General features: G+C 39.6%; 1 protein-coding gene across 1 annotated transcript; it reads left to right on the forward strand.

Moving 5' to 3' along the window:
• Positions 1-290: 290 nt before the first annotated feature.
• Positions 291-9,200, forward strand: KCNV1 (potassium voltage-gated channel modifier subfamily V member 1; the record flags this gene model as incomplete). Its single annotated transcript, XM_079533343.1, has 3 exons — positions 291-772; positions 2,505-3,031; positions 8,689-9,200. 3 exons carry the CDS (start codon positions 291-293, stop codon positions 9,198-9,200), a joined length of 1,521 nt encoding a protein of 506 aa, XP_079389469.1.
• Between the last annotated feature and the right edge of the window lie 18,288 nt (positions 9,201-27,488).

The raw sequence follows: 27,488 nt of genomic DNA on the forward strand, positions 1-27,488 counted from the left end.
GTTGTCGCTGGTAGACGGTGCTTGGCGTTTACCCCAGACAGCGCGCAGCGAGGCTGCCTCACGGACGTCAGGCGTCTCTGGTACCAGAGCCCAGCAGTACGCTTGGCCTCTGTATCAGACGGAGGCACCGTCTGTAGGAAGTGGGGATGGTGAGGAGCCCCGGGGACAGGAGCCATAGCATCAGAAGGTACCTCATCTTTAGGTTGGCCCCACTGCCGCCACCAGGAATCTCTGCAGCTTTGTTGTGTTTTCCATCCAGGAGAGTGTGGGCTGCTGCTGGCAGCTACAGGATGAAGTCGCCTCCCTGCTGCATGTCTCTTAATTCCCAAGCGTCCCTGGAGGAACAAGGCAATAGCACATCGCTGGGCTCCCTGGACTGCAGTGTTTTCTCCAGCGAGGAGGAGCAGGGGCCCCTGCTGCAGAAGGTTGTTCCTTCCTTGGACTGCTTTACAATCAATGTGGGAGGCAGCCGCTTTGTGATGTCCCAGCAAACTTTGTCTTGCTACCCCGACACTCGTCTTGGCAAACTGGCCGTGGTGGTCTCCGCTGCCCGGGATGTCGCCTCTGGCCTCCTTGAGCTCTGTGATGATGCTAACCTGGTGGAGAATGAGTATTTCTTTGACCGGAGCTCACAGGCATTTCACTACATCCTGAACTACTACCAGACAGGGAGGCTGCATGTGATGGAGCAGCTGTGTGCACTCTCCTTCCTGCAGGAGATCCAGTACTGGGGCTTGGATGAGCTCAGCATCGACTCCTGCTGCAGAGATCGGTGAGCTGTGGGAAAAAACACAAAGCAGGAGCATGGGCTGAGTGAGCTCAGCACTGGCTGGTGTTCAGGGACAGTCAGGTGAGAGATCCAGCAGTAGGGCAGAGAAGGTAGCACAGAAAAATATCCTCAAAGCTGGGTAAATCCAGCAGTGAATCCTACTCTGGAGGTAGATGGAAGCAGGAGATGGGACAAAGAGGTAAGTTGAGTGAGATCACTGCTTACCTTTGCTGTGAGGGACAGGTTAGCAGTGGGGGCAAGATAGTGAGAGCCTGGCATGAGCAGGATCTGGATTTTTCTGCACTAGTTTCAGACTGACCCTGGAAGTTCAAAGTGGAAAGTGGCAGCGCTGGAGATAGGATGGGCTGTGAAAGCAGAGATACACTTTCAGTGTCATTCAGATTGAGGCTTCATCTTAGCCAAGGGGGATCACATGTGTAGTCATGAGTCGGGAGAGTTTGGAGCCTCGCTGGCCCAGCACTTTCTGCACAATTCCAAGCAGGAGAGTCAGAAGGTGGGAGTGGTCACTGCTATACTGAGACTGGGTCGCGCAGCTGCAGGAGCAGTCTTGAGGAGAAGCATAGAACACAGATGTAGCAGCTTACAGGGAGTGGGCAGCAGCAGGAGCGTGGCTTGTTGGAGACAAATTGTGATAGGAAGTTTAGGAACAAGGTGGATTTTGACTGAACCACCCACAGGATTTTTCTGTTAATTCTATTTGCACCTACTTTATCCCCCATATTAGCATTACTGGTTTCTCTGTAGTATAAAGAGTAAGTACAACTGCTGTTGATCAAACTGGTTATGTCAAAATTATTAGAAATAATCAAGCACATTCATCCTCCCTCACCCCTCCCCCCCTTCCAAAAAAAGAGCATCCTATCCTTACATGATTCAGTTCTGCATCTGAGACAGCGATATCCTAGTTTTCATCCCATTCTTCATTCACTAGTAGATAAAACTGAAAGATCCTAATTCTTTGGTGGTACAAGAACCTAACAGACCTCTTGGGCATATGCAGGAGTAACCGTGCATCAAATGAAGGCAAAATTGCATAGCCCCTTAATTTAAGTCTTGGTAACTACAGCTGTCAGGAAATACAGATATAAAGCAAAATAATTTTTACAATATAATTTGGGAATGTTGTTTCATGAAATAGTTCTGTAAGTACACTCTAACAAAGTGCTCAACTGTGCATTTACTATCGGTAAATTTCAGTCAGCAAAGATGCTTTGTTGTGTGACAGCCCATATGTTTAAAGTAAGATAACATGAGTAATCTGAGCACGTATTGATCAGAACTTCATACATGAAATGCACAGCTTTCATTATGTCTTCCCTTAGCGCTGCAGATACACACCAATGTAATAAAACTGCAATAAAATTGAGGATAATGGAGAAACAGAAGGTCTGGATTGCTTATAAGAATACATGTTAGTCATGGAACTAATCCTACTGTAGTCAACATGATCCACATAAGTAGCACACTACCTGAATGAAATTACCATGCACATACAAACTGTCTCACTGCTGTGACATGGGTAAGTAGGAAACATGCTGTAGGGTCTCAGTTAGTCACAACACACTTGACCTTCACAACACACTTGACATCAGGGTTTTCTAATTTCTGATGAGGTATACGTTTATGTGTGTTCTTATGCCTCTCATGGTAGAGGATGAGAAAAGCATACGCATATTGGTATTAAAAATCTTTTTGTTGGGGGATTCCTGGGCAGGTACTTCAGGAGGAAGGAGCTGAGTGAAGCCTTAGACATCAAGAAAGATGCTGAAGAACTGGATGCTCAAGATGAGGAAGAGGACTTTTCTGGTAGCCTCTGTCCCAGTGTCAGACAAAAACTTTGGGAAGTTTTGGAAAAGCCTGGTTCCTCTGCAGCAGCCAGGACTTTTGGCACTTTATCCATGGCTTTTGTTGTTGTGTCCATTGCCAACATGGCTTTGATTTCAGTAGAGCTAAGCTGGCTGGCACCACCACTACTGGATGCCCTTGAGTACTTGTGCATTACATGGTTCACTGTGGAGTTTGTTCTGAGGTTCCTGTGTACACGGGATCGGTGTCGCTTTCTGAGGAATGTGGCGAACATCATAGACCTCCTTGCTATTTTACCTTTCTACATTACACTGCTGGTAGAGAGTCTGTGTGGTGGGGAGAGCTCCCAAGAACTGGAGAATGTGGGGCGCATTGTCCAAGTGCTGAGGCTGCTCAGAGCGCTGCGGATGTTGAAGCTGGGAAGACATTCAACAGGTACTTCAGCCATGGCAGTGTTAGTTCTTACTTTTGCTACCAACAAACCATCCCCATTTTGTGTGCATTTATATACAATGTAATGTTAGCTGTGATGGCTTGTGAAACACTTACTTGTGGATATTGATAACAGTGTCAGGAGATTTCTTCAATAAATTTTAGTTCTTCATAAAGCCAGTGCAATTTGTTTGCATAGAACATTTACAAAAGCAGGCCCCAAAGCTGCATGCTACAAGCCCTTCACCAGTCCACAATGTCACAAATTTGCAAGCATTTTTATTTGAGTTAGTTAGGAGCGAAGCAAGGGAAGAAACAGAAGTGACCCATGCTTTTATATTATCAGAGGCTCACTGGTGACAGTTTATAATTATCTGTCATCATTCGTTGCACTTCAAAAGTTTATGCAAATAAATGGATCATGATTTTGCCCACTTCGCACATCCTGAAAACCTGTTGGATAGAGAATGGTTCAATAAAACTGTTTGAAGTGAATCATACTGGGCAGTGGGTTGATGGGCTCCCTGACCGTGTCGAACATGTTGGAATCTGTATGATATGTTGAACACAGCTGGGGCACTGAATTGGCATTAGGTTCAGCACAGAGTGGCAATGTCAGGTTCAGCCAGCATTCTAATGTGGTGCCCTTTGTGTCCAACCACTCCTGATGCAGTCCTTCCAGAATTTCCTGCCTTGAAGCAGTAATGATTTGCTTCATTTTTTGGAGCTAATCTTCCCTACCCTCTTTGTGAACTGGCCCTATTTCAGTGGGCATTTTAGCAGCAGGATGTCTTAGATTTTTCCCACTGAAGAGCAGTGAATCTTCATACTAGTAGCAGTGAGTAGCTTTATTACTGGTGAGCATAATCATAGTGGTTTCGGATTATGCCTGTCCCTTGGAAAGCAGTTGAGGGGAAGCTGCTAGTGCTTCAGTCTGTCAGTGAGTTTGCTGTTTCAGTATAATTTTTACGGTTTTTGTTCTATGCTGCCCTACTGCCCACTTCCAAGTACATGACTGTGAATGCGTTCCTCTCTTGTTCTAAGAATAAGGTTTTAACACACTAAGGCAATTCTGTGCTAAATGACAAGATTATGATCCAAAAGTATGTTTATTCTAGTTAGAATCTTTCCAAAGTTTCCATTTCAGTATACTTTACTGCTACAGAAAGAATGCATGAAACTCAGTTCTGAGGCTGTGTCAGCTATAAAGTAAGTTTCAGATGCCTGTGTAGTAACCATTAACTTTAGCTGTATTCAGTGCTTCAGTGCTTGCAGAGCTGATCTAAACCATAAGTGTCCAACCCATTGGTTTTATGTTTTTGTTTCTCTCTTTTTTTTTGTTGTTGGTTTTGTTGGTTTGTTTTTTTTTTTTTTGTTTCAATAAAAAGCGAACTTAAAGAAGCTTTTTTGCTTATGTATGTTAACTATATTATATATTTTGTATGTAGCTCAAGACAACGGCTTTTCACTCCTAGGCAAGCCATGGGTTGGACACCCATGATCTAAACTTTTGTACCTTTTTATTTTTAAAGTGAAATTCATTAAAATATTGTTGTAGTTTATTTCACAATATTGTGTTACTAATGTTAAGAGTTTAATAATTCATTTGCCATGTTTGGTAGAAGAAAGGAATTAATTTTATTTAAATACAGTCTTCTACTCTGAAAGGGAGCTGCCATCTTTCTTCTGCAATTGAAATACCAATTTCAGCATACAAAAATTGACATACATCACTATTTAAGCCATTCAGATCAGCATTGCTGCCACTGTGCTTGCCTCTGGTAGTTTGGAATTACTAGTTACTTAGTTGCAGAACAGTAAATCAGCTTTGGCTCTTTTTTTATAATTTAAACGTAGAAGGTCATGAATTTGATTTTCTGTCAGAAGAGATGTAGTTGCTAAGGCAAAACAGAACTCTAATAAATCAAGACAAAAAATAGATTAGCTGATCTGAAGCATAATTTTTGACCAGTAGAGGACTGTAGTGGAAGAGGGTTGTGCTAACATGGTTCTGAACACACTTCTGACCATAGTAGCCAATAGAAGATAAACATCGTAAGTACAGTACACAGACACCATCTTCACACATACCTAGGCAGTCCCAATAAAACTGAGTGTAGAAGTGGCACTCAAATTCTTCTGTCTTGAATTAGGAGCTTAAAACTGCCTCCCAGTGAGGGTTCTGTGACTCTTGCACTCTCAGATCAGTTGAAATTTCATACACTGCTAGCCTGTTTTGTGTGGCAAAAGGAGTGCAGGATCAGACGAAAAGAGATGTAAAAATCTGTGGCTGCCAGGAGCAACTCCTCTGTCACCAAGGCGGGATGGTCACAGTCACGAGTCACCGTGCAGACCCATAGAAAAGCTGAGATCCCAGTGGCAGCATGGTTCTGCTATCAGAGGCAGAAATTAGTTAGGAAAAATTCTGAGTCCATTCTACTTTCCTCTGTTTTTGAAGAAATAGCAGATTAGACCTTTTTGTGGGGAGGGGAAACAAAAAGGGAAAGAAAAATTCCTTGAAAGCCAAACTCAGTTATCAGGAGATGGATGTAATGCAGAGAAACACCTGGGCCATACCAGAGTGAGTGTTAAATTAGTGAGTGCAAAATGCTGTACCTTGTCAAAGAAAACTGATCAATTAGTAGTACTTCTACCAGTAGATATATAGCTAGAGGATGAGATGACTTCTAAGATACTGAAGTTACAGATTTGAGTGGATTAGGAACGAGTAAGGACCTGCGTTTTTCACATTTTCTGATGCTCCTCAGCTGTTGGCTTCCTTCTGGGACCATGTCTTGTCTGAGGCTTTGCTGGTCCTCCTATAGGAAGCACTTAGAAATTTACTCCTTGAGAAGCAGGATGTGAGCATCTGATGGCAATGAGCATGTTAGAGAGAAGTTTGTAGCATATGTCAGGGTGAGATGTTTCTGGATTCATGAGAAAGCAAAACTTCAGCATATTCAGAATTCAGTGCCAAAAATTCAGGATGATTTAAATGCTGCGTGTTAACTGAGTCTCCTGATTTTCAGCTTGCATTATCAAGTTCCTTTGGGCAACAGAGGTGGAACTTGCGATATATGGCAGAAGTGCTTCTCCTTCCTGCTGCTGGTTCCAAGGCTGGAGCTGTTTGCTTGCCCCAACCATACTGGCTGTTGTAGCAGCTTAGCACTTTCCAGCATGAGTAACCAAACTGTTACAGCTCCTGGCAAGGAGCTCTCATAACTCTCATAAGACTTGCTGAAGTGTCTGTGATGGAACAGCTCTACTTTGGCTATATGTTAGGGCTGGATAAATCATTTTTAAAAGTTAAAGTAAAGCAGAATACATAATCCTTCTGAATACACCAACTGAATCCCATTTGGAATGAACTGTGGAGTCCAGTAAGTTGTCTGGTTCATAGTTTCATCTGAAAACATCTCCTGACTTCTTCTGAAGGCATGAAGTGATGCAGAACCACCACTTCACTGATCAAGCACCATCACTACAAATATTTACTTTGATTTTTTAAAAATGAAGGTCAAGCATTGTTTCTTTATTTTTCTTTTTTTTTTTCTTTTTTTTTGCTCTGATCTTAACAAGTTAAAGAGTACTTTAGTTATTATTTTCCTTCACGATAATTAAGATAATTCTCTAATACCTGGTTTTGATAACCAAGGCAGCTTAAGTTCTGTTGTTTTTTTCCCAGATACTGAATCATTTTTATACTTTTCAGTTTTTTCAGCATCATTGCTTTATATGAGGATATTAGAACTTAGAATAATTTTAAAAGAACATATCAGGCTCCTTAATAGTAAGAATAATTAACCCTTTAAAAAAATATTTTGCTGAAGGTGTCATCAATGTGATGCAAATAGTTAGCAGTCACAGCCTTGTTCCTGCTTATTTCAACCTGATTTAAGAAAGTTGTGCTGTTGATTTGTTGTTTTGTCGTGTTTTTTTAAACCAATATTCTTGGGCTCCCTTGTAAAGGGCAAACCTGGATTTTACAGTCTTTACTTCATAGACTTTTAAATTGGTGTACCTTCTTCCTAGGTCACCTGAAAGAATTTATTCTTCTACCTTGTTCAGTATGAAATTTTACGTGGCAGTTGAGTAGAATAACTTCCTTGGAAGATGAGAGCTTGATCTGTGTCCTCACAATTGTCCCTTCCCTTTGCACTGCTATCTTAGTGTATTTTCAGAATCTGGAGAAAGTCTCCTTAATAGAAAAAAAGATTAGTCTGATGTATCTTATTCTCCTTTTCTGTTACATAATTAACCCGTATCATTACAATAAACATTCTGACCAACAGACTATCGTTACAGCAATATAAAATCTGGATAGGGGCAAATCCTTACCTGTAGCTAGCAGAAGACAACTTTGAAAAAGGAAACATGCCCTACAAAATAGTCTGTTCTTCCACTGTTTGCTGAACATAAAGGAAAACTTTAAAACTCGTTAGATCTAAAGGGAAAAAGAAACAGACCAAAAGGAAAAAGAAATTTTGACTTATTTTATTTTGAGATTGTGGAAGGAAAGCAAATCAAATTATTTGTTACTTCAATGAGCATATGAAGTCTGCAAGGAGAAGCAGCAAGCTTCTATGCAAATGTTCTAGTTAGAACTGTACTCTTATGAAAAGAAGTTGATAAGCATTGTGGGTTTTTTTTTTCCCACTTATTCAGGAAAACATATAGCATGTTTTTAAGAAGAACATTAACAATCCAAAATCAGTTGTGATTCAAAAGATAATTTCAGTCTCCCATGTTTTTCAACCTGTTTGGTACCCTGTTATCTTCTTTTGTTTATGAGCAACATTTATCCATTGCAATGTTATTGGATTTACTTTCCTGCTTGCTTTGTCAGGCAGCCTAGCCTTGAGGCAGCAGTTCTAAAAGGAATGTGGGGCATTATGGAGAGCAATCTGCTGCACATAAATTCCCTGTTTGACTCATGGGCATTGGTGAATTAGCAGGAGAATTCTTGTTTGCTTTGGGAAGCTTTGCTATCTCCAGTTTTGGCACAAGCACAGCTGTCCTGGACTACTGTATTTGTTTTGATCTCTCTAGATAAAGATGTTGGGAAGAAGGGTCAGAGGGAGGTGATGAGAACTATAAAAGGATTGTAAACAGTGCTTAGCAAAGAAAAGGTACTGTGTGACAGAATTAGGCTCGAAGTACCCACCTGGGAACACGAATTTGACAACAGGGTGCTCTTTGGTCCAAGAGAAAAATACGATAATGGCTGGAAAACAAGCACATTCCAACTGAAAGTAGGAAGCAGATGTTTTTAGTAGTTTTAAATGGCTATTTAGGTAACTTAATAAAAATTGTGGTAGACTCTCCATTATGGCCAATTACTAAATCAAGATTGGTTAGTTTTTCTAAATCATATGTTGTATGTAGTTCAAATGATAAGCAATAAGAAGAATTTATATGCTCTGTATAAAGGAAAATGAGATGATGTCAGTGTTTTAGTCTAACATCTTAATCTGTTTCTTTTTAAATCACATTTTCGCAGTAGTTTTGCTTGTAGGAACTGCAGCCCTTTTTCATAAGCCATGTTCATTAACAGCCAAAACAAAGGCATAAAACGATCAGCTTTCAAATACGATATGTTTCATGGATCTCTGAAGGAAGCTACACAAATCAACTTACTGACAGCATTTCTTGTTTTTCAGGGTTGCGGTCCCTTGGAATGACAATTGCACAGTGCTACGAGGAGGTTGGCCTGCTGCTGCTTTTCCTTTCTGTAGGAATCTCTATATTTTCCACAGTGGAGTATTTTGTTGAGCAAGGTGTGCCAGGCACAACATTCACAAGCGTACCTGGTGCTTGGTGGTGGGCAACAACATCCATGACAACTGTTGGTTATGGTGACATTAGACCAGATACAACTGTTGGTAAGGTAGTGGCCTTCATGTGTATACTGTCAGGAATACTAGTTTTGGCTTTGCCAATAGCTATCATAAATGACCGGTTTTCTGCCTGTTACTTTACACTGAAGATAAAAGAAGCTGCTCTTCGGCAGCGTGAAGCTTTAAAGAGACTCATGAAGAACTCATCCAGTGACTCAAATATCAATGTTAATTTGCGAGACATATACGCACGCAGTGTCATGGATATGTTACGACTGAAAAGCAGAGAGCGAGCGAGCACAAGGAGCAGTGGAGGAGATGACTTTTGGTTTTGACTTTTAAGTTATTTAGCCTTGTATAGCAAATAGACTACTTCAGAAATGTGGTATTAAGAATCTGTTTTTTTATCATTCAACACATAATGTATTGCTTTTCCATCTGGAGCTCTACGTACTTGTATAGAATGACATAGCTGGTGTAAGCTAAAGGCTCTGAGGGCACCAGAAACATACCCCCAGAACTTGGTTGATGAGAGAGAAAATAATGGGTCCATCAAAGTAAAATAGTGTTACAAACACTTGTCTATGAATCTTATGTCCTTGCTAATGTATAGTAATAAAATCTTTTAGCTGAAATTGCCATGGTGTTTTGAATTTTGAAGACCTATAGGATTTGTATTTGAAAAAAAACAAAACAAAACAAAACAAAAAAACAAAGTTAAATACATTAGGAAAATCTGAAGTAAATAGTTACCAGATATATACGTGGTGGATATCAGGAGATGATAGGTGAGAAGTATTAAGCTGACGACACCAAGCTGAGTGGTGTGGTTGACGCAGTAGAAGGAATGGATGCCATTCAGAGGGACCTCGAGAGACTGGAAAGGTGGGCCAGGGTGAACCTGATGAGGTTCAACATGGCAAAGTGCAGAGTTTTGCACTTGGGCCGGAGGAATCCCAGGCATCCATACAGACTGGAAGGAGCAGTCCTTGAGAGCAGCCCTGCAGAGAAGGACCTGAGGGTCTTGATAGATGAAAAGCTTAACATGAGCCAGCAGTTTGCCCTTGAGGCTCGGAAGGCAAATGGTATCCTAGGCTCCATCAAAAGAGGGGTGGCCAACAGGGACAGGGAGTTGATTTTCCCCATCTACTCTGCTCTTGTGAGGCCCCATCAAGAGTACTGTGTCCAAGTGTGGAGCCCCCAGTACAGAAAAGACAGGGAGCTGTTGGAGAGGGTACAGAAGAGAGCCACAAAGATGATCAGGGGACTGGAGCACCTCCCCTATGAGGACAGGCTGAGGGAGCTGGGCTTGTTCAGCCTGGAGAAAAGAAGGCTGCAGGGTCACCTCATTGCAGCCTTTCAGTACCTAAAGGGAGCCTACAAACAGGAGGGAAATCAACTCTTTGAAAGGGTTGGTAACAGGACAAGGGGAAATGGTTTTAAGTTGAGGGAGGGAAGATTTAGGTTGGATGTCAGGGGGAAGTTCTTTACAGAGAGAATGGTGAGGTACTGGAACAGGCTGCCCAGAGAGGTTGTGGATGCTCTGTCCCTGGAGGTGATCAAGACCAAGTTGGATGGGGCCCTGGGCAGCCTGGTCTAGTATTAAATGGGGAGGATGGTGGCCCTGCATGTGGCAGGGAGGGATTTGAAGATTCATGATCCTTTAGGCCCCTCCAACCCTGGCCATTCTGTGATTCTGTGATTCTGTGATCAAAGATCTGCAGCCAAGTGTAAAGTAGTCGTGAACTGTGTGCTGTAACTTCGAGCACCCTCTGCAATTGCTGCAGAAGTTAGAGGAGATAATACAGCAGAAATACAGCACTCTCTTTTGCAGCAGTGAGTTCATTTACAAACTTACTTTGAACAATGCCTTCTTGTGTTTTGATTCTCTTAGCTTATTTGTGCAGCTAAGCAGATTTTGCACTTAAGTAAAGTCACCAGTGGATACCAGAAGAAACAGAAATGGTAAAAGTTAACAAGTTACTAATTTCTCTATCTCCTGTTAAAATCAGGAAGTATTCCAGTAAGTTAGCCAGATGTAAAAAAAAAATGATCATAATCTTGTAATAGGTTAGGTCAAAAATCACAAACCTCATTTCATTTCTTCAGCAGTGTAATCACAAACGTTATTTACATTTATTATTAATTCAACATACTACCTGAAAGGAGGCATCTGCTAGCTGTGGATTATTTAATTCGATCAAGTATTTATGTGTTTAGAAGGCTTAGACTGTCTTTGAATATATGTGAATAGGTGAAAATACTGCTTTTAATAAATACCCAATAACTCTTGTTTAGAAGCAAGAATGTGTTTTCCTCCCATTCTCTGTAATGTAATACAGAAAGAAGATTTTTCAAAGGCTACAACCTCGAAGCAAACTTCACAAAAATTCAACTCCTGATTAGTCAGTTGATATCATCCAGCATTTGGATTTGTGATGAGTGTGGCATGTGCAGCAGCCATCAGGGGCATGAGAAAACTAAGTGAAAGTGTAAGATACCAGACGAGTGTGTCTTGCTCTACCAATATGTCTTGTTCTGAAAATTCAGAAGTCAGGCTTACCATCTGTGTTACACAAAGATCAAACAGTGTTATCACAGTGTTTCCTTCTTCCCTGATATTCTATAAGTACATAACAAAACTCCCATGGATGTCCAGGAGACACAATTAATTCCGTGGGGAAAGGCTTGATGCAGCCCACTCTAAGTTAATTCATAGCTCCTTAGAGCAGGAAGTCCCTGAGCTGCACAAATTGTACAGGCTGTTTCTCATTCAAAAGTCATTCTAATTATAGAGAATTAGGAAGAAGCTTTTATTGTGGGAAGACTGTTTTGTAATGTCTTTTGTGCTTTCTTGTACAGTAACTGATCTCTGTTTGAGAAAGGAAATGCAGTTAGATAGATGACTGATCCTCTTCAGGGAATGCTGCTTTTATTGCATCCTGTGTTTGTTATGAAGGACTCAAAAGAAGGAGAGAAATGTTCTGGGGTTTATCAGTTGATTCACTCCTTTCACCAGGTCTGAAAATAAAATTTCTTAGAAATGCCTTTCGGGAGATGTGGCTGAGACTTTATCCAGTAGCTGCTTCAACTTCTATTTTCAAACCTCTTGATTTTAAATTCAAAGTCTCAAAAGAAGTAAAGTGTTTGTCAATCGTGTTGTTTATTCAGCAAGACTATTCAGTAATATTACCTGTTTGCAGATGAAGATTGGTTCTGATTTCAGCTCTTACAGATGGGACCAGAGCATTCATACTGAGACATAAATGGTACAGGGCATTACAATTCTAAAACATGAATCTACACCATTTCTCTTCTACTACATATTTGTAAAACAGCTCTGTCATCACTAAGGCACCAAACTAAGGATGCTACCATGCTATCTTTTGAATTTTACACAGAAGATAAGTAAGTAACTACCTCTTGTCCTCACATCTGCCATTTCCATCACACAGTAGACTGGGCTGAAAGGATCATGTGTCAGAACATGAAATAATTCCAAAAACTGCAATCAAGGGATGTAACTGTAGCACTTAATCCAGCCTGCTCTAACCTTGGTTCACTAATACAGGAAATGATACTAGTTAAAATACAGTGGTATAGGCTATAGTGCAGACTAACAGTCTGAAAATTCTTGTGTATTTCTTCATAGATGCTTAGGGGCAGCACTTAGCTGATGACACTGTGGTCCAACCCCACCAGAACTTTTTAAACGTCACTAATATTTTTCTTTGTTCTCTCTTTAAAGAAGGTCACCAGCTTTCCACGCTGCAACAGGCAGAGCATTACTAACAGGTCGAGGGAGGTGGTCCTTACCCAGCTGGTGAGACACAGCTGGGTGCTGAGTCCAGTACAAAAGAGACAGAGACATACTGGAGAGAGATCAGCAAAATACTGGAGTGCCACATTGTAGAGTCTGACACTACAGAGAACCCTCATGTGGGATGGACGGGGTGATTTATAACTTCTGGGGATAAATCATAGAAAGGTACTTAGAAATCTCCATTTACTTACATTTTACAACTGTTTAATATTGTGATTTACATTTTATATTATGGATATTGATCCTGAATGCAGAGTTCACTGAGCACTGGTTAAGTAAGCTTTGTTAGTAAGTCAATAAACCACTTCAATCTCGATTTGATACATAAGATGAGCAGTTTTAAGGTGAGCAGGAGAGGAGTTCTGCTGGCCAACTCTGAGTTTGTGAGGCTGCCACGTGGCAGATCTGGCAAATCAGGTTGAACACAAAAAGGAGCACAGAGGAGAAAGTTGTGAAGTTTTTTACATGTAATGCCCATTTATTTTTGTTCTCTGACATTAAAAATCTATAAATTGTCATCTTGATACTATCCTGATAATGAGTAACAATTTTCTCATTTTCTGAAGTACTGTCCTTGCAAACCTCCTCTGAGGTATATTTGCATGTGAACAATTCAGCTAAAACATTTTTTGCTGGGATGCCCAACATCTAAAATGCATTAAAGCGGGTGTTGTTGATGCAACTCGTACCTGTGAGTTATCTCATACCTGTGTTATCACAGAGCCTCACTGTATAGCAGCGGGTGCAGAGCAGCACATTTCTTAGTCTCACCTCTGCAGATGGGGTCTCCAGGGCTTTGGGCTCTTGAACGTATTATTCATTGAAGAGGAGTGTTGGAGTCAATAATCTCTCTATAACCGAGATGCATTTTTCTAGTTTAACTTCTTTTAAATTTAATTTTCCAATTTTTGAGTGTTCTAACCAATCCCATAATTGTTACAGTTTTGCTTTTAATACCAAAGCGCAGTTTGTAAGAATTTGATGAGGCATGTAGTCTTGGTGTAAATGGCGAGCTCTACCTGATGAGCAGCACAGATTAAAGGCATTCCACCAGTAAAAACCTGAATAACTTATTTATAATTAACTTCTTGTTGATGTATGAAAAAGTCTTTTCTGATAAAGTTGACCTTGGTATGTATGATGGGCAATTCTGCTAGTTGTGTTATCTGATTAAAACTAGGCACAAGTGCACACTGCAATATAACAAAAACATGCCACTGCAAAGAGCCTCCTTAAATGATATCATACTCCTTAAAAGTCAAAGCAAAATCTCTAGAGGTGTGGGATTTCCTCTAGCTCCAGCTAACTTTATGCAGCTTTTAGTAAGACTAAATCTGCTGGTAAGTCAGGTATCATTGCTGTGTAGTCATGTAACTAACGCATTCATTTCACTTGAATGTGTGAGAAAGACAGTTGTCTTTCCGAACTGCACAACAGAGATAGGTCCTGGGAAATGGATAAAGTGTGGACAACTCTTTTCATTGCCTAATGTATGAACCAGCTTACAAGGAGAGCTGAGAACACTCATAAAAGCCTACTGTGATTTTTACCAAATTAACAAATTGACTTCTACTGTCATTTTTTCAACACAGCTGAAAAAGACAGTTGGCTTTAAAATAGTTAAAAAATAGCTAATGAGGCCATTCTTTACACCAAGTGCTGTGTTAAAGATTCCTAAACTGTAGCTCAGAGCCTGGGGTATGAGACATATTATGCAGTTCAACGATGTTGAACTATAGAAAAAATATTCTGAGATGAATGTGTATCTGCTTAAGAACTGCTGACCAGTGAAGCAGCATTCATAAGCTAAGAGATCTTCTGTCCTAAATTAACAGCAACGTTATGGACTTCAGTACATGCTATCAGAAACTGCTGGAGTTAGGGCTCCATGGGATTTCTTCATGGCCCTTGAGGTTTGTGGGATGCTGCAGTGATAAATGCTGTTATTACTGAAGCCCAAACAGAAAGATTAAACCATTACAAATGTTCAGTATGTAAGAAGAAAATTAATGAAAGTAGAACATGAAAGAACAAATTAATTTAAACTTAATATTAATTTAAAAGAAGTTGAAATACTTCAGCTGAGATTTACCAGTGACTTTTTGTGATGGACTATGTATTTACCTCTTATATCTTCTCATGAGATGAAGTACACGTGATTCAGTGCAGAGGAAGAAATTATTTTCAGCTCATTAACTGACATGCATCATGTGTCCACACCACAAATTAGACAACATTATTTATTCATACCTCATTCCAGTCACTCAGCCCTGTATATAAGGCATGTTTTCCCCTCAAACTATGCATGTGCTTCATATTTGCATTTTTCTTTTGTAGATCAATTAAAAAAAAAAAATAAAATAAAATCTTGTTTTAACAAATAACCTTCAGCTTAAAGGAACAAGATTGATGAGGTTGATTCTATTTCCAGTCCTCGCTATTTGTTGTTTCTGCTGTTATTCCTCACTTAACCCTCCTGTCTTCTCTTCCTGGCAGGATTTGCTGAAAAACAGATGGAAGAATTGCCAATCACAGCCTTTCACTGTCAAAATGTAGATAAACCTACCCCATAAACCTGTGGTCTGTTTTCTTATATTAGAAACAAAATCCAAGTCAAGAGAAACTAGTGTGATATTTCACTCAAAACTACAGGGACAGTATCGATTAGGAATCAAGGGAAATCCAGTTTTCCAAATTACTGGAAGCTATTATACTTACAGCCAGTCAGAGCATACCTGCCATGAATCATGTCTATTTGCATCAGTAAGAAGTCAGACTACAGTAACAAATTAAAAAAAAAAAAAAAAAAAAAAAAGATTCTGAGAAAATATGTGTCTGCTTGGTTCAAATAGTTAATATAATCAGTACTGCAAACAAGCCTAGAGGCTAGGTCCCACATTGCAGGAATGCAGCCCTTTCCTAAAGATCCTTCCATCCAAATGTATAGGACAAACCAAATGCTATATTCAACTTGGCAATGTAAAGGAGCAAAGCTTTACCAAAAAGCCTTCATGGAGATTTATTGTAGAAACAATGTGACAAGTTCAACATGGCAAATGTATCCATGCAGTGGAATTATACCAGGTTGAGTTTGCTCACTTTCCAGCCAGAACTCTTTGTAACAGGCTTTATTGTCTGGTTGGGCCACAACAGGGACCACAGCTAACATCGAAATTGTGGTCTCTGTTATGCAGGCTGCCTCCTCCATATGGAGGTGAATCCAGTTTGCTTGTGCCAGCTATCACAATGGCACGACAGAGCTAACAAAATGCCACTGGCCATCATCATAATATGGAGGTTGTATTCTACTGCAAATTTTCCCATCGGCTGTGCAGCAGGAGACTTGATTTGAACAGATGTGATGACACACAGGCCAAAATAAAACAAAAGATGAAAGCTCTTATCCTCACTGATCACTAAGACACCAATTTGGTTTGGAGCTAGTGCGTTTCACTATCAGTTATGGAATGTTCTTGTAGCTTAGCACTAGAGCAAGCAAAAAAATTTCTGTAAAAAAAAGAGGAAGGGTGTCATCTGCTTGGTACCCTTCTGTATCAAAAATATCTGTTTTCATTGACAGTTCAGTACTTCAGAAATCATTGCTTACATTCCCTATCACATACATCATCATATATTACAGACTTTTCTTCAGCTGGTGGATTGAGAAAGTTTCATTTCTTCATAATGTGTTCCACTCACATTATCTTTTTCAGTTTCTTAATATCAACTGCACTATTCTTGTTTGCCTTTATCATAAATCTCAGATCAGAGTTACATTAGCGAGATAGTCACAGTCCTTTAGATGATTCATGCTGGAGTGATGTAGTCTGGTGCAAGAACTGTCCTGATGAAATTGCTAGCAAGTGCTACTAGAAACGAGCAGGAGATCACAGCAAAGGTGCAATTATAGGAGAGAAAGCTACACAAGTGCATGCTAATGAAGCAGTAGTTGCCACATAGAACACAGTGAGCCATGGCTTCCTCATGGCACCCTGAAACCCATAACCAGTCTGTGAGGCAAAGCCAAGCAGTTATTAAAGAAGTCCAGTAAAGTGCAGATCCTCAAGGCGCGTAAGCAGAAAGAGCTGCTCTGTACATACTCCGCTCCCTCTCTAATTTGCCTATTGCTAGCATTTATCCCATCCTGACATTCAACTGTGTAAGGGGCCTCAAACAGACCAATTGTGTAAGGCCTCAGTAGACTGCAGCAGGCCATCTCAACCTGAGAGGGTGTGCTCAATGCCCCTGAACTCACCCAGGGAACAAACATTCTCACATTTGATCGTGCTCAGTGATAAAGCATTATTCTCACGTTCAGTATAGCATTGTTTGCACATCCTATTCTAGCCACCACACTATGCTTTTTCTAGAGTTTCATTTTCTCACCTAACCTGTGGTGTGTGTAGAGGTGCTCAGTTTGCTAGGCAAAATATAATCTGTTAATTAAAGAGAAGATTTTAGCAAAGTAAAGACTATTAGGAATTCAAGTAAGACTGGAAAGCTGAAAACACATGATGGTTTGCTAAATGTAAAAATAATTATAAGACAAAACTATAAAGGACTGAATTAAGATTTAAACAGGGGCCAAAAAAACCCCACAAAATAAAGGCAGAAAAGTCAGAAGCTAGTAAAAGGTATAAAACAAATTCAAAATATGTGATCTAGTTTCAAATACTAAGTATTTCTAGATGCCTCGCATTTAGCAACTGTGTGGGACTTGGAAAGTTCTCACATGGGATTCCAGCTTACAGACTAGGTACATAAATTCAAGCACTCAATATTTTTAATAGATCTAAGCAAAATCTGTCCTTGAGTGATGGAGAAAATCTTGTAGCTGGATACATATTTTTCTTTTGGAAACAGAGCAATTATTAATCTTTTACATTCAAAAAAGAAAGCTTTTTCTTCTCCCCCCTCCCCCCCCTTTTTTTTTTTTTTTTTTTTTTTTTTTTTGATTAAAGAGATCTGAAGCATTTGTTTAAAAAAGCAAAACAGCTGAACACTCATCATGCTACCAGAAGTCTGCTCTGCCAGGTTTACATCCCTAGTCCCACTCCAACACACACAGAGCAGGCTCTTTTCCAGGAGAAGGCTCCTGAAAATGTCCTTAGAGACATTTTAGAAGGAGTATTTTAGATTTGTTGCTCTAAACTTGGGACGAATTTCACATCAGGACAAAGGCTAAGTGGTATGTTTACTTCAGACACCTGAGAAGTGTACATTATAAGGAGATGAGAATTATTGAATCACAAAATCCGAATGGCTGATGTTGGCAGGGACTCCTGGGTCATAGAATCACGGAATCATTAAGATTGGAAAATGATGACCTCTAAGATCATCTAGTCCAACCATCAATCTACCACCAACATTGCCCACTAAACCCTGTCTCTAAGTACCGTATCTACACATTTCTTGAACATGTCCAGGGACAGTGACTCCATCACCTCCCTCTGGCCCATCTTCTGTTCCAGCAGGGACACCCAGAGCTGGGAATCCAAGCCCACATCCAGGTAGCTTGTGAAGATCTCCAAGGAAGGGATTCCACAGCCTCTGACAATCTGTACCAGTGCTCTGTCACTGCACAGAACAGAATTGCTGACTGGTGTTCACAGGGCCTCCTGTGCTCCAGTTGATGGCCTTTGTCACCTGTACATGGTACCACTGAAAAGATCCTGACCCCATCCAATTTACACTCTCCTTTTTATGCATGTTGAATCGGTTTGTTGTTTCTGATGTGAGCATAAGTCAATATAAGACAGACAGAAAAGACAAAGTAACCATAAGACAATAGCAGTTAATTTTCTCCATTCTTATCTCCAGTAAGGAAACAAGGATGGCAGCACGTGAAATTAATCTCCTGTGCTTATTCAAAAAAAACACAAAAATTGACAGGCACATTCTTGTCCTTCCAAGGACAAGCCAGCTCTAGCACTCAGAGAAGTTTTGGAGAAGTACTTAATTTAGGCAAATGGCCTAAGTCAACAGATTGCACTGGCTAGCAGGATGGTTAGTAGGAAGATAGATAAGATAGATATTGTTCACTCCCCTTCATCTTCCTGTCCCATGATAGGTAGGAGCAGCCGTGCCACTCTCCACCTGACTGAATTTTGATTGTCTTTTTTTCTTGATTTTTTTATTGTGTAGCTGGGATTTGTTTTTCTCTTTTATGCAGAAAGGCCATGTTGGAGACTTTACACAGATATATACCTAATTTTTGGACTGTGTGCACAGAAAACTGTACAGGATTTCATAAACAAGCAATTAAAAGCTGCTTGAAAACCTATTCATCTGCCAGAAGGATTTAATCTTGACTGCAGTATTCGTATGATTCTATCACTACAGCAACCAATCCTGTAAACAATACTTCTGGTCATGGATAACATATCAACACTTGGTTTAGCAATTAGAAACAAAAGCCTGTCAGACTTGTTCTGTCCTGCCACTGTAGGCTTTGTGATGCAAATGATCTTTCAAGTGCTTTACTCTAATTGGAGAAAGTTAACCTGCAATGCTCCATCTGGTCATCAGGGCTGCTCCTCATTTATATTTCATTATTATGGTCTGACCTGTTATCCATGCGTACCTGCCAGCACGATGACAACAATTTATTAGTGCATATGGATCCTATTCCTTGTAAGTAAGACAAAATTATCATTTAATTCTGTACCTACAAATTAAAATCAACCTTTTGAGCTTCTCGTGGAATACTTTTAAGGAATTGTGCAAAACCCAGGTAATATAATGCAGTACGGAAGTATTTAACTCACCTTGAAAACCAGATAAATCTGAAGAGGTGATCTTTGTAAAGCAAGTATACTAAATCTGAAGTAAGATTCCTAATCTGTGCTTTATTATATAAAACGAAGATTTGTATCGGCATTGTCTCCTGCTGACATTGATATCCCTGAGGCAGCTAAGTAGCACTGATGAAAAAGCATCAGGGAGGCCTTTTAAAAGTTTAAGGTCTAGTCTGCTGCCTTAAAACTCAAAGCAGAACTCCTAGCTTAAGTGAATTATGTTGCAACAAGGAATGAATGTCATTTAATCTAACTTCAGATATGCACAGTGTAGAAAACCTTGCAGTGAAACAGGTCATCATGATGACACTTTGGAGTCATTTAATTTAAAACAGAACATCTGAAATAAAATCACCTACTGTTCTCATTGGCTGAAGGGACCTTCAGAGTGACTACTTAGGCATAGATACACATTAGAACTCAAAATGATGGAGAGATGAATCATTCCTCTTGAGGCCTTTTTGGTGCCAGCAAATTTACTTTTTATGTGTTCAAAAAAACATTTCAGGGAATTTCTTCACTCTGGATCCCAGTGGGACTACTTGGAATCAATCTAATTGGGCTGCTGTTGGAGAACTAGGCACAATTCGGGTGATGGTCCTCTCTGGGAAGATTTGATGAATCAAAAATAATCATCAGAATTGATAATTTCTACTTCTTTCAGTCAGTGAGTCAGATGAAAATGCTTTTTAGATTTCCTTAATGCCCCCTTCCATTATCAGAAGTAAATCCAAGAATGAAATGCCTAAATTTTGGTGGAATTAATCTGGGAATAGTTATTTTATATATATTACAGGACATTTGTTTCATTACAGTTCCATATAGCTCACTTCTTCCAAACGGAGCCATTCATGGCATAAAATAGATAGAAATCTTTATCACTGAAGTCTGCATTTCAAAAACAGCCTTGAGACTGAAACTTATTTAAGTAAAATTATTCCACAACTTCTTGTAAACAACAATAGATAAGAAAAACTAACTTTATAAATGAGTCCCAAATCAAATGTAGAACTGCTTTAAAAGTGAATGTTAATTGCAATAACCAATTTGAGTAACAACATGAATTTACTGCAGATTCCTTTCCGCAATAAAAGAGAGATTCTTATCTTTCAACTGTTGTTTTCGATTGGGGTTTTTTCCATAATTTCTAAACATGTTACTTCAAACACCTATAAAAGACTGATCATATGTACATACCTGATGTTCATTTTACTTGTAAGGATAAGTTCTAAGTGCTAGCAAGTTTAAGCTGCACCTGTTACAGCTATATCTTAGTAACAGCCATTAATTCAACAACAGGGAGAGTCTCTGTTTAAATTGTCCTTCATGTTTCACTTTTCTGTTCCGTAGATATTATTCCTTATCTGAACAGTAAGCCAATGCAGCATTCACACAGAAACCTTAAAGTCATCACAACTGAACAATGCGGATGCAACTAGGAGAATCACATGAAATAGTTAATTTGGGGTTTTTTTTAGAGACTCCTCGCATAATTCCATTCCAGATGGCAGCGAGAGAGCAAATCTGTTCTGTTCTGTGAAGATATGTGTGTTATAATAGGCTCCAATGATCAGATTTATTTTTTAATGTTTTTTTCACAGAACATTTTAACCATTTCTGTCAACTGGTACTTTTCTCTATATGCTCAGCATGATGCATTCATGTAAAACATCGTGTCATCACTCTCCATAAAATGCCATAACACTGAGATGTCTCTGAACAAATGATTTCTTGCCAGGGACATTTCTGCTTAGAAAGTGATAAGTTCCTTACACTCCTGCACAGAGGACCTTATCTTAAAGCCTGTCCATTTAGAAACTAGACTATCTCTATTACTGTAGCCTTTTACCACTTTGGACTCCTTTATTGATGTTCCACTTTAAAACATTTAAACATCTAGTGTCTTCACACTTAGTAAACAAAGCAATTCTATGGATTATTTCTTCTTTATGCAGTGATGATGTTCATTCCCCCTGACTGGTAGGTTTCTGGCAGCTATGCCACGAGGATGCTGGCATGACAGCCTACACTTAAACTCTTGGCCCTTGAGTCTTAGGAAATCATGAGGTTATTAGATAGCCCAGGATAGATGAGACAGCTCTTTCATGTTTGAATGCAAAACAAAAGTAAATATTGTTAAACCCTGAAGTTTTAAACTACTGAGGAAATATTTTTATATACTCTGCTCTGGATGCAGCTTCACAGTCTCAGATTTTGCTTGCCTTAAAAGCTTAAAGAATGGCACAGTTGAATATATATTCAATGCACTCTCTCAACTATTTACTTTGTTGTAAGGGCCAAGAGTCGGTCAGATGCATTATATATGTGCTGAATAGGATAAAGAACAAATGGGATCTGTCTCCTTCCAGTTAGCTGCATCTCACCATTCAAAAAAAGAAAAAAGAAAAAAAAAATTGAAACATCAAAATCTCAGCTATATTTTCTGTCCTGCTTTTCTTCATTTTATTCAGGCTTTGTATTTGTGCTGTAAGCCAGATAGACAGAACTTGCCTTAGAGTTGTTCTTAAGAGATATATCTCTCACACAGGAAGGAAAAACTGTGGTCTCCATAAGAACTTGTTCTACTGAACAGCACATTAGAGAAATATTTTCTTATTTCACTGTAACATACCCTGAAGAGAAAAGTATCTGGCTACTTCCTTCCAGCCTGCTAATGTTTGACAGTGAAGACCAATTACATCAGATTAATAGGATATCTCTTCAAATTAAGAAGTGAAAAATATAGCTAGTTCTCTTTAAGATAATATTCTGATATGAAGTGAATAATTATACTAAATGATGAATATATAGACCTGAAAGTGGTGGAACTAAAAAAGCCTCTGTTCTAAGAGGTTTTGAATCACACTTTTTGTAAACAGAAAAAAAATGGATTAGATGCCAGAGCTCTTGTGCTTTGGATCAGCTCAATAACAACTAAGAGCTATTGCTTTCCAGTAGGTGTGATATGATCACATTTGTTTTTATTCCACAATTTGCATTCTCTTTGTCACTTTTCAAATTTGCAGCACTGCTTGAACTAGTCTGAATTTTTGTTCAGAAAATCAGCTGTCCAGAATGATCAAAATTCTAAATGAAAAAAAGGAAAGTGTTCTTTCTATACTGAGGCTTGAACAAGAAGATGGACTGCCAAAACAGTGAGAAATCTTAGGTCTCCTCTTAATAGAGAGAGAGAGAGAGAGAGTGTGTGAGAGAGAGAGAGAGAAGGAAAGCACAAACCTCCTTTATGACTGTAAAATTGCTTTGACACTTTTCATTACAAAACTTCAAGCGACATTAATAATGATGAATCTCTTCTTATTAAAAGAAAAAAAAACAGTAGACCAGAGAAAGTGAGCATCTGGTACTGAAAATTTACATATCTTATGCTGTTTGTGCCATCCTAATAAAGGTGTATTTAATCTCCCTTTAGTGGAGTCCTTCAACTGACTTAATATGAACTAAATATTGTAAGTAATATTCAGGACATGTCTATGCCATAGCAGTTACTCACACTGTGAATATTCTCACGTGCTGTGGATGTATCTAGATCTCCGGTCCTGAGTCAGACATTGATTCGGGTACTATTTATTCCTTTACAAAGCTGAATTAAGACAGTACATCTGATTCTGTGTCTGATAGAACAATGAGCATCAGTTTCCAAATGAGAGTAAACAAAGTAACTCAAAATAAATGACAAAACATTTATTTCAATCACTGGTTAAAATTTATGTTGACTTTTTCCCCACTGCAAAAAAATACTTCTGTGTAAGAAAATATAATGTGTGTTTTTCATATATAAAAGAAATGCTACCTGTATTTCACTTGGATGTAGTATACATCTTAGTACAGGGTCAAATATTTGTGGCAGCAGGAACTGTAGGGCACTGCATTGTAGCTAACCAACCAATTATTCTGCTTCTGTGCAACTTGCCATTTTGTTACACTTCAGAAAACACATTTGCTCTTCAGTATCTGTTCATCCATTTCATCGCTATGATGCTCAGATGCCTTCTAAAATACCAGTCATTGTTTAAAGAAATAAAAATGTTCATTTATGATGGCTGCCAAGTGGCTAATTAGCTACACAAGTATATCCCAATTTTTGTTGTTGTTGTTGATGGTTTGTTTGTTTTTATTCTAATCACTTCTTAAATACTAATTTGAAAAGAACAAATTGTCACTGTGGAGAAGAATGTTCTCAGTATGGCTTCAAAAGTCTTTTCAGTTTGCAATGCTGCAGAAATATATCTAAGGGATGAATTTGCTTATGCTGTGTTCAAACACGATCCTAGAAATTGAAATTGTATAGAGGGAAATATATCTCTCAAAAGAAACCAGTAATGTTATGGAAAAGTTACTAAAAGGCCTGCTGCTGCACAGGGGGAACCATTTGCCTTTCCAGGGACACTGAGTAGAATCACTCTGAGTACTTCAGAGGATAACAGCCAGTATGGTTGCAGCATCAGTTCTTGCTGGACAGTGTATCAGAGATGGTATTCATTAACTTGCTCAACATAAACAAGATTATCTGGATTTCACTTTCCCTATGCAGTACGACATTGTTTTTAACACACATGCAAACCAAGTAGGACTTTTTTGGAAATTACTTCAAAGTATCTTGAAGTTGTTAAAAAATGGTTGAGGAGATTTACCTGATCAACTGAACTGAACTATTCCTTAGAAAGACATTCTGAAAATTGAAAAACATTATGGAAAAGGAGAATCCTCTTCTCCTTACCTACTCTGCCAAGCTCCGATCTTCTTTTCCTTAGCTAAAGCTGCATCTCTCATTCTCAACTCACATCACAAACAAGCAATCAACAGCAAAAATTGAAGACTGAGCAACAAGTATACTCAGAGGCTGTGAAAGAGTCTCGCTTTTCTGCTTTTTACAAATAGGTAGCAGGGGCAAGGAAGGCAATGGGAAATAGCACTGAATTGACTAGGAGCGTTTAAGCACAAGTGAGAGCTATTCTCATAAATTAGAAGCTCTGGCATACAAATCAGAAGAAAAAAAAAAAAGTGACAACATCTAAAGTTGTCCAGCTACTGTATGTGATTCTATCATAGTATTCTCCTGAAGAAGCTGTCAACCCATGGCTTGGACAGATACACTCTTTGCTGGTTAAAGAACCGATTGGATAGCTGGGCCCAGAGAGTGGTGGTGAAGGGAATTTAATCCTGCTGCCAACCTGTCACAAGTGGTGTTTCTCAGAGGTCGGTACTGGGGCCCCTTCTGTTTAATATCTTTATTGATGATTTGGATGAGGCAGCTGAGTGCACCCTCAGTAAGCCTGCACATGACACCAAGTTGGGGACAAGTGTCCATATGCCTGGGGGTAGCAAGGCAGACAGTAGGATCTGGACAGACTGGATCAATTTACTGAGGCAACAAGACTTGATGCCAGGTCCTGCAACAATCCCAGGGAATGCTACAGGCTTGGGGCACCCTGTCTGGAAATCTGTGCAGAGGAAAAGGATTTGGGAATGTTGGTTAACATCTGTCTGAATATGAGCCAACAGTGTGCTAGGTGCCCAAGAAGGCCAATGACATATTAAGTATGTGTTCAGTTTTGGGCTACAAGAAAGACATTGAGGTCTGTGATAGTGTCCAGAGAAGGGCAAAGAAGCTGTAAAAGGTCTGGAGCACAAGTCTTACGAGGGGTGGCTAAGGGAACTGGTATGGTTTTGTCTGGAGAAGAGGAGGCTCAGGGAAGACCTTATTGCTCTGTACAGTGACCTGAAAGAAGGCTGTGAGGGTCAGCTTCTTATCCTAGGTAAGTAGCGACAGGACAAGAAGGAATGCCCTTAAGTTGCGCTAAGAGAGGCTCAGGTTGGATATTACGAATAATTTCTTCTCAAAAGAGTAGTGAGGCATTGGAACAGGTTGCCCAGGGGGACGGTTGAGTTACTGTCCCTGAAAGAATTTTAAGGAAAGAGCAAATCTAGTATTAAGGGACATGGTTTAGTGAGCAATATTGGTGGTAGGTGAACGGTTGGACTGGATGATCTTAGAGGACCTTCCCAACCTTAATGACTTCATGATTATATAAAACAGCACATGTTCATCCATATCTGGATGATTCAGGGCCTTAAGGCACTGTGAACTGGATATTTTGTTTAAGAAGTCTCAGTGGACTATATAATTTATTCAATATTGGTAGCCTAATTTTTCAGTGGTCAGAAGAAAAGACTTGCAGGGTGCATTGTACAGGTCAGGAGGCTGTCACTGTAAACATAGGCACCTTCATAGGATGGGACAGCAGCATATGCATTATTACCATTTGCTTTCCTCCGACTTCAGTGTCCTTTTGTCATACTTCCTTTAACCTTTTGTTAAAGGAAATAATTTTCACTGCAATATGAAAGGCTGTAGTCTCAATCAACAGTACTCTAAATAAGCGTGATCTAAACTGTGTCTTCTGAGCATTACTGAAATGCAAATAAAAGTATTTCTCTAAATATAGGAAACATATAGGAAACGTATAGGAAAAATAGGAAACATTCCCAATAGAAAGATTTTAAAGTTGTACATTCAAGCACAAAAAAAAAAGAGTTAGGAACAGCTATATTTATGGTTTGTTGTGTACTTTTAATTCTACCGCACTGTATTCCCACTTCATGTAACGAATGAGTTCTTAAAAAAAACAGACATAAACATGCTGCATGTTTTTGTAAGTTACAAGCTTGACATACTTAACATATGCGAGCTTGTTTTTAGAACTAAATCATGGTCATTCATACTATTTAACTATCTTGTTGACTAAAAAGGAAAATAAAAAAGGAGGGGAGAATCTTATTTTTAAAATATTCCTTCACTTTTAACAAATCAGCAGTTTGTCTCTTGGCTTAATCAGCCCAAGGCTAACATCTCCACCAGAAAAGGTCCCTTTTAGGAGAAAAAGAGGAAAATCAGAGAGATTCAGAGTATAGATTGAACCAATTCTGAGACTGTTACATAATGAGAACTGGTATGGACTGGGCTGGGCTGGACTGAACTAAACTGGTGGAAATACTTTAGTGCAAGACATGATGCTGACCTGTGGCTAGTCACACAAACAGCCCTGCAGTATAAGGGGGACAAAGCCAGACAGGTGACAGAGGATGGACTGCCACACTGGGACTGATTTCTTCCTTGAAAGGGTCACTGCGGCTGCCCCACAGTCCTGTCACAGGACAGAGACATCCGAAGATCCTGTCTGTGAATCAAAAGCGTATTTTATGAGAACCTGTCATTCTCTCTCACTTTCCTGGTACTGTGATCCCAGAAATGCCTCTGGAGAGCTGGAGGTCAATATCAACCCTGACAGCAGGAGAGCAAGCCACTGAGGAGTTGCTTTGTGATCAGTGAAAGATAGAGCAGGCTGTGAGCTCAGGGCCAAGCTCTTTTCAGTTCTTGCAGGGGTTGGTCTTAGTCCTAGAGTGTTTCTGTGTTTATTTGTTTTGCTGATCTGATATTCTATGTCTTTCTGTAGAAATCCCAGGAGAGAGAGGAGCTTGTGTGGCACATCCCTGCACAAGTTGTCTTCAGAGACTAAATAAAAGCACTTTGTGTAGTCTGTGTATTCCCGCTACTGAGCTGTTCTCCAAAACATCATCTATCTTCTCCAAACAGACCTATGAGGAAAATCTTACAGACAAAGGCAGTGGTAAGGCAAAGAAGTAGGCAGGAGATGACTTACCAAAGTGGATCGTATAAGCATGCACATTAGGGGCCATACTGAAACATCTGGACTGCACTGAATGGCACTATTGCTGTACAGTACTATACTGAGTCCTTCAGCACTTGACTGGGAGAAAAACTGGTTGTGTGGAGTCATCACCCATGTTATCATTGTACTGCTGTAGGAGGTTATTCTGTTACATCATTGTCTCAAAGCTTGCTGGGACACAGATGAACAAGTCCATGCAAGTCCTGGGCAAGGGTTGAGAAGTCCTTTGTCTGAAGGACACCGATGGACAAGGGCAGGGGCAACAAGAGAGATAAACCGCAGATTAATGGC

This window comes from Tetrao urogallus (assembly GCF_951394365.1).
Source record: "Tetrao urogallus genome assembly, chromosome: 3".
NCBI classification, from domain to species: Eukaryota; Metazoa; Chordata; class Aves; order Galliformes; family Phasianidae; genus Tetrao; species Tetrao urogallus.